The sequence below is a fragment of the Panulirus ornatus genome, chromosome 25, assembly GCF_036320965.1.
Source record: "Panulirus ornatus isolate Po-2019 chromosome 25, ASM3632096v1, whole genome shotgun sequence".
NCBI lineage: Eukaryota > Metazoa > Arthropoda > Malacostraca > Decapoda > Palinuridae > Panulirus > Panulirus ornatus.
The window spans coordinates 26,208,575-26,225,553 of NC_092248.1; the positions used below are offsets into that span (position 1 = coordinate 26,208,575).

Consider the following 16,979-nt stretch of genomic DNA (forward strand, 5'->3'; position numbering starts at 1 on the left):
CTTTGGAAAAAAAAAGTAGATAAAGAAACAAGCTTATCCTTGCAGTCCTCCTGGCATTGCCAGAAGATGGAAACTAAGCATTATTTACAAAATTGTTACAGCCTTTTCATTTTCATTTTCTGGCAAATGTACTTTTTCTCTATGAGGTTACTTTATTTCATTTACAATTACCTCAAAACCATATACTATGAAAGAGTTCTGGTGTTACGCTGGACTGTTCTAAAGGCCCTTGCAGCCCAAGACTACACCACAGTAGCAGGAAAATCTAGACTTCTTTGGAGAGAGCAGTTCTTTGACAAGACTGCACTCCCAGTGAGAGCCCCACCAAAGGTGAATTTTCACTCATGGTATAACCTCATGCAAGTGGAATCCCACAACACCTACTAAGCCACTTGTTCTAAATAATAAAAAAAAATATTAGGCAGATAATAAGGACATACATAAGCAAATTACAGAGGTATAAGTTTGTTGAGTATTCCTGGCAAATTATATGGGAGGGTATTGATTGAGAGGGTGAAGGCATGTACAGAGCATCAGATTGGTGAAGAGCAGTGTGGTTTCAGAAGTGGTAGAGGATGTGTGGATCAGGTGTTTGCTTTGATGAATGTATGTGAGAAATACTTAGAAAAGCAAATGGATTTGTATGTAGCATTTATGGATCTGGAGAAGGCATATGATAGAGTTGATAGAGATGCTCTGTGGAAGGTATTAAGAATATATGGTGTAGGAGGCAAGTTGTTAGAAGCAGTGAAAAGTTTTTATCGAGGATGTAAGGCATGTGTACGTGTAGGAAGAGAGGAAAGTGTTTGGTTCTCAGTGAATGTAGGTTTGTGGCAGGGGTGTGTGATGTCTCCATGGTTGTTTAATTTGTTTATGGATGGGGTTGTTAGGGAGGTGAATGCAAGAGTTTTGGAAAGAGGGGCAAGTATGAAGTCTGTTGGGGATGAGAGAGCTTGGGAAGTGAGTCAGTTGTTGTTCGCTGATGATACAGCGCTGGTGGCTGATTCATGTGAGAAACTACAGAAGCTGGTGACTGAGTTTGGTAAAGTGTCTGAAAGAAGAAAGTTAAGAGTAAATGTGAATAAGAGCAAGGTTATTAGGTACAGTAGGGTTGAGGGTCAAGTCAATTGGGAGGTGAGTTTGAATGGAGAAAAACTGGAGGAAGTGAAGTGTTTTAGATATCTGGGAGTGGATCTGGCAGCGGATGGAACCATGGAAGCGGAAGTGGATCATAGGGTGGGGGAGGGGGTGAAAATTCTGGGAGCCTTGAAGAATGTGTGGAAGTCGAGAACATTATCTCGGAAAGCAAAAATGGGTATGTTTGAAGGTATAGTGGTTCCAACAATGTTGTATGGTTGCGAGGCGTGGACTATGGATAGAGTTGTGCGTAGGAGGATGCATGTGTTGGAAATGAGATGTTTGAGGACAATGTGTGGTGTGAGGTGGTTTGATCGAGTAAGTAACGTAAGGGTAAGAGAGATGTGTGGAAATAAAAAGAGCGTGGTTGAGAGAGCAGAAGAGGGTGTTTTGAAATGGTTTGGTCACATGGAGAGAATGAGTGAGGAAAGATTGACCAAGAGGATATATGTGTCGGAGGTGGAGGGAACGAGGAGAAGAGGGAGACCAAATTGGAGGTGGAAAGATGGAGTGAAAAAGATTTTGTGTGATCGGGGCCTGAACATGCAGGAGGGTGAAAGGAGGGCAAGGAATAGAGTGAATTGGAGCGATGTGGTATACCGGGGTTGACGTGCTGTCAGTGGATTGAATCAAGGCATGTGAAGCATCTGGGGTAAACCATGGAAAGCTGGGTAGGTATGTATATTTGCGTGTGTGGACGTATGTATATACATGTGTATGGGGGTGGGTTGGGCCATTTCTTTCGTCTGTTTCCTTGCGCTACCTCGCAAACGCGGGAGACAGCGACAAAGCAAAAAAAAAAAAAAAATAAGCAAATAAAAGAAAATGCGATCAGAAAAGCTTTCCTAGAAAGACCTCTGCACCATTCGAGCAAGTAGCATTGTTAATACACATTCATGAAAAACAGATATTCAAACAAACTGATTTGTTCTAATGCAAGCACTAAATATATTACAATATGGAAAGTGAAACATAAAAAATAGTGAAAAGAGAAAACCTCAGAGGTAAGTATGTGTCTGGCAGAATCAATAGGATTTTACCCTCATACATATACATGGGAAATCATATGGGAGGGTATTGAATGATAGGGTGAAGGCATGTACAGAGCATCAGATTGGGGAAGAGCAGTGTGGTTTCAGAAGTGGTAGAGGATGTGTGGATCAGGTGTCTGCTTTGAAGAATGTATGCGAGAAATTCTTAGAAAAGCAAATGGATTTGTAAGTAGCATTTATGGATCTCGAGAAGGCATATGATAAGAGTTGATAGAGATGCTCTGTGGAAGGTATTAAGAATATATGGTGTGGGAAGTAAGTTGTTAGAAGCAGTGAAAAGTTTTTATCGAGGATGTAAGGCATGTGTACGTGTAGGAAGACAGGAAAGTGATTGGTTCTCAGTGAATGTTGGTTTGCAGCAGGGGTGCGTGATGTCTCCATGGTTGTTTAATTTGTTTATGGATGAGGTTGTTAGGGAGGTGAATGCAAGAGTTTTGGAAAGAGGGGCAAGTATGCAGTTTGTTGTGGATGAGAGAGCTTGGGAAGTGAGTCACTTGTTGTTCACTGATGATACAGCACTGGTGGCTGATTCCTGTGACAAACTGCAGAAGCTGGTGACTGAGTTTGGTAAAGTGTGTGAAAGAAGAAAGCTGAGGGTAAATGTGAATAAGAGCAAGGTTATTAGGTAAAGTAGGGTTGAGGGACAAGTCAATCGGGAGGTAAGTTTGAATGGAGAAAAACTGGAGGAAGTGAAGTGTTTTAGATATCTGGTAGTGGATTTGGCAGCGGATGGAACCATGGAAGCGGAAGTGAATCATAGGGTGGGGAGGGGGTGAAAATTCTGGGAGCATTGAAAAATGTGTGGAAGTCGAGAACATCATCTTGGAAAGCAAAAATTGGTATGTTTGAAGGAATAGTGGTTCCAACAATATTATATGGTTGCGAGGCGTGGGCTATAGATAGAGATGTGTGGAGAAGGAGGATTGTCCTTGAAATGAGATGTTTGAGGAAAATATGTGGTGTGAGGTGGTTTGATTGAGTAAGTAATGAAAGGGTTTGAGAGATGTGTGGTAATAAAGAGAGTGATTGAGAGAGCAGAAGAGGGTGTTTTGAAATGGTATGGTCACATGGAGAGAATGAGTGAGGAAAGATTGACCAAGAGGATATATGTGTCAGAGGTGGATGGAACGAAGAGAAGTGGGAGACCAAATTGGAGGTCAAAAGATGGAGTGAAAAAGATTCTGAGTGATCAGGGCCTGAACATGCAGGAGGGTGAAAGACGTGTAAGGAATAGAGTGAATTGGAACGACGTGGTATACTGGGGTCGACGTGCTGTCAATGGATTGAACCAGGGCATGTGAAGTGTCTGGAGTAAACCATGGAAAGTTTTGTGGGACCTGGATGTGGAAAGGGAGCTGTGGTTTCGGTGCATTATACATGACAGTAGAGACTGAGTGCGAACAAATGTGGCCTTTGTTGTCTTTTCCTAGCGCTACCTTGCATACATGCAGGCGGAGGGGGTTTTCATTTCATGTGTGGCGGGTTGGCAACGGGAATGATAAAGGCAGCAAGTATGAATTATGTACATGTGTATATAAGTATATGTCTGTGTGTGTATATATATGTATACGTTGAGATGTATAGGTATGTATATGTGCGTGTGTGGACATATATGTATATACATGTGTATGTGGGTGGGTTGGGTCATTCTTTCATCTGTTTCCTTGCGCTACCTCGCTAACGCGGGAGACAGCGACAAAGTATAATAACTCTAAATATATATTTATATATATTCATATTTATTGGGGTGATAGAGAGAATAATAGGGAGAATAATAAAAAGATGCTTTGGAAGGAGGTAAATATAGTGCATAAGACAAGAGAACAAATGGGAACATCGGTGAAGGGGGCTAATGGGGTGGTAATAACAAGTAGTGAAGTGAGAAGGAGATGGAGTAAGTATTTTGAAGGTTTGCTGAATGTATTTGATAATAGAATGGCAGATATAGGGAGTTTTGGTCGAGGTAGTGTGTGAAGTGAGAGGGTCAGGGAGAATGGTTTGGTAAACAGAGAAGAGTTAGTGAAAGCACTGCAGAAGATGAAAGCCAGAAAGGCAATAGGATTGGAAGGTATTGCAGTGGAAATTATCAAAAAATGGGGTGACTGTGTTGCTGACTGGTTGGCAAGGATATTCAATGTACATATGGTTCTTGGTGAAGTGCCAGAGGATTGGCGGAATGCATGCATAGTGCCACTGTACAAAGGCAAAGGGGATAAAGGTGAGTGTTCAAATTACAGAGGTTAAGTTTGTTGAGTATTCCTGGGAAATTACATGGGAGGGTATTGATTGAGAGGGTAAAGGCATGTACAGAGCATCAGACTGGGGAAGAGCAGTGTGGTTTCAGAAGTGGTAGGGGTTGTGTGGATCAGGTATTTGCTTTGAAGAATACATGTGAGAAATACTTAGAAAAACAGATGGATTTGTATGTAGCATTTATGGATCTGGAGAAGGCATATGACAGGGTTGACAGAGATACCTTGTTGGAAGGTATTAAGAGTATATGGTGTGGGAGGTAAGTTACCAGGAGCAGTGATAAGTTTTTACCAAAGATGTAAGCTACAGGGAGTGGCTGGAAGCTTTAAATTTAACCACCTTAGAAGAGAGAATAGTGAGGGGTGGCCTATTCACAACCTTTAAGTTTTTAATAGAAATCAGCAAAGTGCACAGGGGATAGTACTTTGAGAGAAGTAAGAATAAAGGAATCAAAGGACAAACAGGTATACCACCGATTTTCTGGCACTCTTCGTTCCAAAGCCTTTCCGGATTAACCATTTGCCAGACCAAACGTGGTCACAAAATAATAATTCATCAATGCACCTCTTATCCACTAATTATACATCTCCCATGTGTCTAAAGTATACCATGGACTGCAAGAAATCTAATTAGACAAATATCAAATGTCTGACCATCCTAAGATGGTAAGTCTGTTCTTAGATTATTTGAATCATGTGGGGTCTTCTTCGTCTTCGGTTGTTAAGTGTTTTCCTAGGTGTGCATTGCCAGAACAATGCAGTTTCATCTGCATTATACACCTGCTCCGGACTGAGGTGCTCATCAGCTATGAGTTTCGCAAATTCATCCACATACTAGGCAGCTCCTTCGTGGTTTGAAAACCGCTTTTTTCCGCACACTCTATTCATGGAAATTCCATGACGCTTCTTGAATCTTTGAAGCCATCCTTCACTATAGTCAGGCTCATGTTGTAATTTAAGTTCTTTATGGAACAACTTAGCCTGGACCATTATCATGCTACCTGACAAGTTCACTACATCACTCCAACGCTGTCAAAACCATTCCATCATCACTCAGTCGTGCTCAGTACTCTTACCATCTTTCATAGTTTTTCTAATCATCATTTGCTTCTTGGAATCGCTGTCTGCATAAAATCTCAATATTTTCTCCCTTTGCTTCTTTATATCATAAACAGTTGATGAACCAATACTGTAGAATTATGTCACACAGCTTATGGTCCATTTTTTTAACAGTTCTACTTTATCTTAGACTGATATGGACTGGTGTTTACGTTTGACACCACGACTGACACTCTCATACGTCTTAGAAGCCATAGCTAGGGGATAAATCTAAGCAAAATAAGCTAAGAATCTCACAGAATTGCTGAATCACCACTAACAAGTGCAGTGTAAAAAATGTAAATAAGCGTGCCCTACACACAACGCCATCTGTGGCCACCCATTAATCTAGTCTGGGGGCCACGGAAATTTCAAGTTCCCTTACGTAATTTTGTCCATACTAAAGGAGGTGCCGAACCATCAGTTGCCAAAAATTCAGTGGTGTACCTGTAACATGAAACTAAGTATGAAACTTGTAAATAAGGGTGTACAAAAATGCTTTTGTAGCATGGGTGGTGGATGATAGGAACAAACTGACCAAGGACATGGTTAATGCAGACAGCTTACATAAATTCAAGCAATTGTATAACTGGAGACAGTGTTTAAGAGATAGGAGCCACATAAACGTAAAACTTCCCATAGAGAAGAAATACCTAATTACACACAGGTAATATATCTTAAAGCAGCCAGAAGTGAATGGGTTAAGAGGAAGATACAGTTCTAAATATACATAAAAAAAAAATATCTTCAGTGAAACCCCTCAAATTCCAAATTAAAGAAAGTGAGAAAGCTGCAAAGTAATCATCCACTACATATTAACAATAACTAAACTTGTAATATCATAATGCAATATTTTCACCTTTGATACAGCTGAGGATGTGTTAAAAGCAACTCCAGAAGATACATGTCCTTTCAGAGTGGAAACCCTGTGCACCGGAAACCGTGGTACTCTCTGCATTATTCGCCCCTGAAAATACAGCAGAAATGATAATAAAGATAGAATAACTACAAATATCCACATTTCTAATAATCTCTGACTCAAAATTGGTGATCCACCTCATTGAAGATTACCATAACCTTGAAACATGGGCTTTGAGCCTACCACTTACATCACTGTGCTTACTGTCTGAAACTTTGGCAGTAAAACTTTCTCTCTACTCATGTAAGGGCATCTAAACTCTTTGACATATACTACTGAGTGCAGTGATGCGACAAACAATACTCATGCACATATTTATGAAGAGGGATATTGGGGAGGGAATAACAAGTAGTGGTGAAGTGAGAAGGAGATAGAGATAGTATTTTGAAGGTTTGTTGAATGTGTTTGATGATAGAGTGGCAGATATAGGGTGCTTTGGTCGAGGTGGTATGTGAATTGTAAGGGTCAGAGAGAATGTTTTGGTAAACAGAGAAGAGGTAGTGAAAGCTTTGCGGAAGATGAAATCCGGCAAGGCAACGGGTTTGGATGGTATTGCAATGGAAGTTATCAAAAAAGAGGGTGACTGTGTTGCTGACTGGTTGGTGAGGATATTCAATGTATGTATGGTATATGGTGAAGTGCCTAAGGAATGGTGGAATGCAAGCCTAATGCCATTGTACAAAGGCAAAGGGGATAAAGGTGAGTGTACAAATTACAGAGGTATAAGTTTGTTGGTTCTCAGTGAATGTAGGTTTGCGGCAGGGGTGTGTGATGTCTCCATGGTTGTTTAATTTGTTTATGGATGGGGTTGTTAGGGAGGTAAATGCAAGAGTTTTGGAAAGAGGGGCAAGTATGAAGTCTGTTGGGGATGAGAGAGCTTGGGAAGTGAGTCAGTTGTTGTTCGCTGATGATACAGCGCTGGTGGCTGATTCATGTGAGAAACTGCAGAAGCTGGTGACTGAGTTTGGAAAAGTGTGTGGAAGAAGAAAGTTAAGAGTAAATGTGAATAAGAGCAAGGTTATCAGGTACAGTAGGGTTGAGGGTCAAGTCAATTGGGAGGTGAGTTTGAATGGAGAAAAACTGGAGGAAGCGAAGTGTTTTAGATATCTGGGAGTGGATCTGGCAGCGGATGGAACCATGGAAGCGGAAGTGGATCATAGGGTGGGGGAGGAGGCGAAAATCCTGGGGGCCTTGAAGAATGTGTGGAAGTCGAGAACATTATCTCGGAAAGCAAAAATGGGTATGTTTGAAGGAATAGTGGTTCCAACAATGTTGTATGGTTGCGAGGCGTGGGCTATGGATAGAGTTGTGCGCAGGAGGATGGATGTGCTGGAAATGAGATGTTTGAGGACAATGTGTGGTGTGAGGTGGTTTGATTGAGTGAGTAACGTAAGGGTAAGAGAGATGTGTGGAAATAAAAAGAGCGTGGTTGAGAGAGCAGAAGAGGGTGTTTTGAAGTGGTTTGGGCACATGGAGAGGATGAGTGAGGAAAGATTGACCAAGAGGATATATGTGTCGGAGGTGGAGGGAACAAGGAGAAGAGGGAGACCAAATTGGAGGTGGAAAGATGGAGTGAAAAAGATTTTGTGTGATCGGGGCCTGAACATGCAGGAGGGTGAAAGGAGGGCAAGGAACAGAGTGAATTGGAGCGATGTGGTATACCGGGGTTGACGTGCTGTCAGTGGATTGAAGCAGGGCATGTGAAGCGTCTGGGGTAAACCATGGAAAGCTGTGTAGGTATGTATATTTGCGTGTGTGGACGTATGTATATACATGTGTATGGGGGGGGGTTGGGCCATTTCTTTCGTCTTTTTCCTTGCCCTACCTCGCAAACGCGGGGGACAGCGACAAAGTATAATAAATAAATAAAATAAAAGTTTGTTGAGTATTCCAGGTGAATTACATTGGAGGGCATTGATGAGAGGGTTAAGGCATGTAAAGAGCATCAGAAATGAAATAACAACCCCCTCCCCCTCATGTGTGCGAAGTATCGCTGGGAAAAGACAACAAAGGCCCCATTAGTTCACACTCAGTCTCTAGCTGTCAAGTAATAATGCAAGGAAACAACAGCTCCATTACCACATCCAGGCCCCACAGAACTTTCCATGGTTTACCCTGGACGCTTCACATGCCATGGTTCAATCCATTGACAGCAGGTCAACCCCGGTATACCACATCGTTCCAATTCACTCTAATCCTTGCACGCCTTTCACTCTCCTGCATGTTCAGGCCCCGATCACTCAAAGTCTTTTCCACTCCATCCTTCCACCTCCAATTTGGTCTCCCACTTCTCCTCGTTCCCTCCACCTCTCACACATACATCATCTTGGTCAATCTTACCTCACTCATTCTCTCCATGTGACCAAACCATTTCAAAACACCCTCTTCTGCTATCTCAACAACATTCTTTTTATTACCACACATCTCTCTTACCCTATCATTACTTACTCGATCAAACCACCTCACACCACATATTGTCCTCAAACATCTCATTTCCAGCACATCCATCCTCCTCCGCACAACTCTATCCATAGCCAAAGCCTCGCAACCATACAACATTGCTGGAAACACTATTCCTTCAAACATACCCATTTTTGCTTTCTGAGATACTGTTCTCGACTTCCACACATTCTTCAACACTCCCAGAATTTTCGACCCCTCCCACACCCTATGACTCACTTCCACTTCCATGGTTCCATGCACTGCCAAATCCACTCCCAGATATCTAAAACACTTCACTTCCTCCAGTTTTTCTCCATTCAAACTTACCTCCCAAATGACTTGACCCTCAACCATACTGTACCTAATAACCTTGCTCTTATTCACATCTACTCTCAACTTTCTTCTTTCACACACTTTACCAACCTCAGTCACCAGCTCCTGCAGTTTCTCACATGAATCAGCTACCAGCGCTGTATCATCAGCGAACAACAACTGACTCACTTCCCAAGCTCTCTCATCCACAACAGACTGCATACTTGCCCCTCTTTCCAAAACCCTTGCATTCACCTCCCTAACAACCCCATCCATAAACAAATCAAACAACTATGCAGACATCACACACCCCTGCCGCAAAACCTACATTCACTGAGAACAAATCACTTTCCTCTCTTCCTACACGTACACATGCCTTATATCCTCAATAAAAACTTTTCACTGCTTCTGACAACTTGCCTCCCACACCATATATTCTTAATACCTTCCACAGAGCATCTCTATCAACTCTATCATATGCCTTCTCCAGATCCATAAATGCTACACACAAATCTATTTGCTTTTCTAAGTATTTCTCACATTTATTCTTCAAAGCAAACACCTGATCCACACATCCTCTACCACTTCTGAAACCACACTGCTCTTCCCCAATCTGATGCTCTGTACATGCCTTCACCCTCTCAATCAATACCCTTCCATATAATTTACCAGGAATACTCAACAAACTTATACCTCTGTAATTTGAGCACTCACCTTTGTCCCCTTTGCCTTTGTACAACGGCACTATGCAAGCATTCCACCAATCCTCAGGCACCTCACCATGAATAATACATACATTAAATAACCTTACCAACCAGTCAACAATACAGTTACCCCCTTTTTCAATAAATTCCACTGCAATACCATCCAAACCCATTGCTTTGCCGGCTTTCATCTTCCGCAAAGCTTTTGCTTCCTCTTCCCTGTTTACCAAATCAGCCTCCCTAAACTCTCTCATTTTGCACACCACCTCGACCAAAACACCCTATATCTGCCACTCTACCATCAAACACATTCAACAAACTTTCAAAATACTCACTCCATCTCCTTCACATATCACCACTACTTGTTATCACCTCCCATTAGCCCCCTTCACTGAAGTTCCCATTTGTTCCCTTGTCTTACTTTATTTACCTCCTTCTAAAACATCTCTTTATTCTCCCTAAAATTTAATGATACTCTCTCACCCCAACTCTCATTTGCCCTCTTTTTCACCTCTTGCACCTTTCTCTTCACCTCCTGCCTCTTTCTTTTATACATCTCCCACTCATTTCCATTATTTCCCTGCAAAAATCGTCCAAAAGCCTCTATCTCTTATCTTTCACTAATAATCTTACTTCTTCATCCCACCACTCACTACCCTTCCTAATCTGCCCACCTCCCACGCTTCTCATGCCACAAGCATCTTTTGCGCAAGCCATCACTGCTTCTCTAAATACATCCCATTCCTCACCCAATCCCCTTACCTCCTTTGTTCTCACCTTTATCCATTCTGTACTCAGTCTCTCCTGGTACTTCTTCACACAAGTCTCCTTCCCAAGCTCACTTACTCTCACCAATCTCTTCACCCCAACATTCTCTCTTCTTTTCTGAAAACCTCTACAAATCTTCAAGTTCGCCTCCACAAGATAACAATCACCCATCCCTCCAGTTGCACCTCTCAGCATATTAACATCCAAAAGTCTCTCTTTCGCGCGCCTATCAATTAACATGTAATCCAATAACGCTCTCTGGCCATCTCTCCTACTTACATACGTATACTTATGTATATCTCTCTTTTCAAACCATGTATTCCCAATCACCAGTCCTTTTTCAGCACATAAATCTACAAGCTCTTCACCACTTCCATTTACAACACTGAACACCCCATGTATACCAATTATTCCCTCAACTGCCACATTAATCACCCTTGCATTCAAATCACCCATCATTATGACCTGGTCTCGTGCATCATAACTAGTAACACACTCATTCACTGCTCCCAAAATACTTGCCTCTCATAATCTTTCTTCTCATGCCCAGGTGCATATGCACCAATAATCAAGAGGTGAAAAAGAGGGCAAATGAGAGTTGGGGTGAGAGAGTATCATTAAATTTTAGGAAGAATAAAAAGATGTTTTGGAAGAAGGTAAATAAAGTGCATAAGACAAGGGAGCAAATGGGAACTTCAGTGAAGGGCGCTAACGGGGAGGTGATAACAAGTAGTGGTGATGTGAGAAGGAGATGGAGTGAACATTTTGAAGGTTTGTTGAATGTGTTTGATGATAGAGTAGGGTGTTTTGGTCGAGGTGGTGTGCAAAGTGAGAAGGTTAGGGAGGATGATTTGGTAAACAGAGAAGAGGTAGTAAAAGCTTTGGGGAAGATGAAAGCCAGCAAGGCAGCAGGTTTGGATGGTAATGCATTGGAATTCATTAAAAAAGGGGGTGACTGTATTGTTGACTGTTTGGTAAGGTAATTTAACATATGTATGATTCATGGTGAGGTGCCTGAGGATTGGCGGAATGCTTGTATAGTGCCATTGTACAAAGGCAAAGGGGACAAAGGTGAGTGCTCAAATTACAGAGGTATAAGTTTGTTGAGCATTCCTGGGAAATTATATGGGAGGGTATTGATTGAGAGGGTGAAGGCATGTACAGAGCATCAGATTGGGGAAGAGCAGTGTGGTTTGAGAAGTGGTAGAGGATGTGTGGATCAGGTGTTTGCTTTGAAGAATAAATGTGAGAAATACTTAGAAAAGCAAATAGATTTGTATGTACCATTTATGGATCTGGAGAAGGCATATGATAGAGTTGATAAGATGCTCTGTGGAAGGTATTAAGAATATATGGTGTGGGAGGCAAGTTGTTAGAAGCAGTGAAAAGTTTTTATCGAGGATGTAAGGCATGTGTACATGTAGAAAGAGAGGAAAGTGATTGGCTCTCAGTGAATGTAGGTTTGCGGCAGGGGTGTGTGATGTCTCCATGGTTGTTTAATTTGTTTGTGGATGGGGTTGTTAGGGAGGTGAATGCAAGGGTTTTGGAAAGAGGGGCAAGTATGCAGTCTGTTGTGGATGAGAGAGCTTGGGAAACAAGTCAGTTGTTGGTCGCTGATGATACAGCGCTGGTAGCTGATTCATGTGAGAAACTGCAGAAGCTGGTGACTGAATTTTGTAAAGTGTGTGAAAGAAGAAAGCTGAGAGTAAATGTGAATAAGAGCAAGGTTGTTAGGTACAGTAGGGTTGAGGGACAAGTCAATTGGGAGGTAAGTTTGAATGGAGAAAAACTGGAGGAAGAAAGTGTTTTAGATATCTGGGAGTGGATTTGGCAGTGGATGGAACCATGGAAGCAGAAGTGAGTCATAGGGTGGGGGACAGGGCTAAAGTTCTGGGAGCGTTGAAGAGTGTGTGGAAGTTGAGAACATTATCTCGGAAAGCAAAAATGGGTATGTTTAAAAGAATAGTAGTTCCAACAATGTTATATGGTTGCGAGGAATGGGCTATAGATAGAGTTGTGTGGAGGAGGGTGGATGTGCTGCAAATGAGATGTTTGAGGACAATATGCAGTGTGAGGTGGTTTGATCAAGTAAGTAATAATAGGGTAAGAGAGATGTGTGGTAATAAAAAGAGTGTGGTTGAGAGAGCAGAAGAGGGTGTTTTGAAATGGTTTGATCACGTGGAGAGAATGAGTGAGTGAGGAAAGATTGACCAAGAGGATATATGTGTCTGAGGTGGAGACAAGGAGAAGTAGGAGACCAAATTGGAGGAGGAAAAATGGAGTGAAATAGATTTTGAGTGATCAGGGTCTGAACATCCAGGAGGGTGAAAGGCGTGCAATGAACAGAGTGAATTGGATTGATGTGGTATACAGGGGTCGACGTGCTGTCAATGCATTGAACCAGGGTGTGTGAAGCGTCTGGGGTAAACCATGGAGAGTTCTGTGGGGCCTGGATGTGGAAAAGGAGCTATGGTTTCAGTGCATTATACATGACAGCTTGAGACTGTGTGAACGAATGTGGCCTTTGTTGTCTTTTCCTAGCACTAACTTGCAAACTCGCGCACATTTAGGGGGAGGAAGTGTTATTTCATGTGTGGCAGGGTGGCACTGGGAATGAATAAGGGCAGACAGTATGAATTATGTACATGTGTATATATGTATGTGTCTGTGTGTGTATATATATGTATACGTTGAGATGTATAGGTATGCATATTTGTGTGTGTGGATGTGTATGTATATACATGTGTATGTGGGTGGGTCGGGCCATTCTTTCGTCTGTTTCCTTGCGCTGCCTCGCTAAAGCGGGAGACAGCGATAAAATAAAAAATAAATATGTATGTAAGTACGAGAGATGGCCAGAGAGCATTATTAGATTACATGTTAATTGATAGGAGCGCGAAAGAGAGACTTTTGGATGTTAATGTGCTAATAGGTGCAACTGGAGGGATGTCTGATCATTATCTTGTGGAGGTGAATGTGAAGATTTGTAGAGGTTTTCAGAAAAGAAGAATGTTAGGGTGAAGAGAGTCGTGAGAGCAAGTGAGCTTGGGAAGGAGACTTGTGTGAGGAAGTACCAGGAAAGACTGAGTACAGAATGGAAAAAGGTGAGAACAAATGATGTAAGGGGAGTGGGGGAAGAATTGGATGTATTTAGGGAAGCAGTGATGGCTTGCCAAAAGATGCTTGTGACACGAAAAGTGTGGGAGGTGGACAGATTAGAAAGGTGGGATGAAGAAGTAAGATTATCAGTGAAAGAAAAGAGAGAGGCATTTGTATGATTTTTGCATGGAAATAATGTAAATGACTGAGAGATGTATTAAAGAAAGAGGCAGGAGGTCAAGAGAAAGGTGCAAGAGATGAAAAAGAGGGCAAATGAGAGTTGGGGTGAGAGAGTATTACCAAATTTTAGGGAGAATGAAAGGATGTTTTGGAAGGAAGTAAATAAAGTGCGTAAGACAAGGGAACAAATGGGCACTTCAGTGAAGAGGGCTAATGGGGAGGTGATAACAAGCAGTGGTGATGTAAGAAGGAGATGGAGTATTTTGAAGGTTTGTTGAATGTGTTTGATGATAGAGTAGCAGATACAGGGTGTTTAGGTCAAGGTGGTGTGCAAAGTGAGAGGGTTAGGGAGAATGACTTAGCAAACAGAGAAGCTTTGCGGAAGATGAAAGCCGGCAAGGCAGCGGGTTTGGATGGTTATTGCAGTGGAATTTATTAAAAAAGGGGGGATTGTATTGTTGACTGGTTGGTAAGGTTATTTAATGTATGTATGATTCATGATGAGGTGCCTGAGGATTGGAGGAATGCTTGCATAGTGCCAATGTACAAAGGCAAAGGAGATAAAAGTGAGTGCTCAAATTAGAGAGGTATAAGTTTGTTGAGTATTCCTGGCAAATTATATGGGAGGGTATTGATTAAGAGGGTGAAGGCATGTACAGAGCATCAGATTGGGGAAGAGCAGTGTGGTTTCAGAAGTGGTAGAGGATGTGTGGATCAAGTGTTTGCTTTAAAGAATATATTTGAGAAATACTTAGAAAAGCAAATGGACTTATATGTAGCATTTATGGATCTGGAGAAGGCATATGATAGTGTTGATAGAGATGCTCTGTGGAAGGTATTAAGAATATATGGTGTGGGAGGCAAGTTGTTAGAAGCAGCGAAAAGGTTTTATCAAGGATGTAAGGCATGTGTACGTGTAAGAAGAGAGGAAAGTGATTGGTTCTCAGTGAATGTTGGTTTGTGGTAGGGGTGTGTGATGTCTCCATGGTTGTTTGATTTGTTTATGGATGGGGCTGTTAGGGAGGTGAATGCAAGAGTTTTGGAAAGAAGGGCAAGTATGTAGTCTGTTGTAGATGAGAGAGCTTGGGAAGTGAGTCAGTTGTTGTTCGCTGATGATACACCACTGGTAGCTGAGTCATGTGAGAAACTCCAGAAGCTGGTGACTGAATCTGGTAAAGTGTGTGAAAGAAGAAAGCTGAGAGTAAATGTTAATAAGAGCAAGGTTATTAGGTACAGTAGGGTTGAGGGACGAGTCAAGTGGGAGGTAAGTTTGAATTGAGAAAAACTGGAGGAAGTGAAGTGTTTTAGATATGTGGAAGTGGATTTGGCAGTGGATGGAACCATGGAAGAGGATGTGAATCATAGGGTGGGGGAGGGGGCGAAAGTTCTGGGAGCGTTGAAGAACGTGTGGAAGTCTAGAACATTATCTCGGATAGCAAAAATGAGTATGTTTGAAGGAATAGTGGTTCCAACAATGTTATATGGATGCGAGGCATGGGCTATAGATAGAATTGTGTGGAGGAGGGTGGATGTGCTGGAAATGAGATGTTTGAGGACAATATGTGGTGTGAGGTGGCTTGATGAAGTAAGTCATAATAGGTAAAAGAGATGTGTGGTAATAAAAAGAGTGTGGTTGAGAGAGCAGAAGAGGGTGTTTTGAAATAGTTTGGTCACGTGGAGAGAATGAGTGAGGATCTATTGACAAAGAGGATATATGTGTCAGAGGTGGAGGGAACGAATAGAAGTGGGAGACCAAATTAGAGGTGGAGAGATGGAGTGAAAAGGATTTTGAGTGATCAGGGCCTGAACATACAGGAAGGTAAAAGGCGTGCAAGGAATAGAGTGAATTGGAACAATGTGGTATACCAGGGTCGACGTGCTGTCAACGGATTGAACCAGGGCGTGTGAAGCATCTGGGGTAAACCATGGAAAGTTCTGTGGGGCCTGGATATGGAAAGGGAGCTGTGGTTTCTGTGCATTATTACATGAGAGCTAGAGACTGAGTGTGAACGAATGTGGCCTTTGTTGTCTTTTCCTAGTGCTACCTCACAAACATGAGGGGAGGGTGTTGTTATTTCATGTGTGGCGGGGTGGCGATGGGAATTAATAAAGGCAGACAGTATGAATTATGTACAAGTGTATATATGTATATGTCTGTGTGTATATATATGTATACGTTGAGATGTATGGGTATGTATATTTGCGTGTGTGAACGTGTATGTATATACATGTGTATGTAGGGGGGTTGGGCCATTCTAATGCAGGAGACAGTGATGAAGCAAAATAAAAAAAAATAAATATTTTATGCTTTATGATTTTCTTTATTATACCTAATCAATGCTTTCCGCATCAGCAATGTAGCATAAGGAAACAGATAAAGAATGGTCCATCCACTCATATACACATATATATAAATAAACGCCCATTATCATTTTATCATACTAGTCGCTGTCTCCTGCATTAACAAGGTAGCGCAAGGAAACAGATGAAAGAATGGCCTAAACCACCCACATACACATGTATATACATACATGCACATATACAAACCTATACATTTCAACGTATACATACATATACATACACAGACATATACATATATACATATGTACGTATTCATACTTTCTGCCTTCATCCAATCCCACCACTACCCTGCCACACATGAAATGTCAACCCCTTTCCCCTGCAAGCATGCAAGATAGCGCTAGGAAAAGACAACAAAGGCCACATTCATTCACACTCAGTCTCTAGCTGTCATGTGTAATGCACTGAAACCACAGTTCCCTTTCCATAACCAGGCCTTAGAAAACTTTCCATAGTTTACCCTAAACGCTTTACATGCCCTAATTGAATCCATTGACAGCACGTCGACCCCGGTATACCACATCATTACAATTAACTCTATTCCTTGCATGCCTTTCACCCTACTATATGTTCAGGCCACAACCACTTAAAATCTTTTTCAATCCATCCTTCCACCTCCAATTTGGTCTCCCACTTCTCCTCGTTCCCTCCACCT

The 16,979-nt window shown here is 41.9% G+C and overlaps 1 protein-coding gene across 1 annotated transcript in view; it reads right to left on the reverse strand.

Annotated features, from left to right (window-relative positions):
- The window catches only part of LOC139757323 (acyl-coenzyme A thioesterase 1-like), a 198,621-nt gene that overhangs the window by 175,698 nt on the left and 5,944 nt on the right, over positions 1-16,979 (reverse strand). The window contains exon 2 of the mRNA XM_071677747.1: positions 6,399-6,506. Within this exon, the coding sequence (XP_071533848.1) occupies positions 6,399-6,497 (99 nt within the window). The 5' untranslated portion in view covers positions 6,498-6,506. The remainder of the gene's footprint in view (positions 1-6,398; positions 6,507-16,979) is intronic.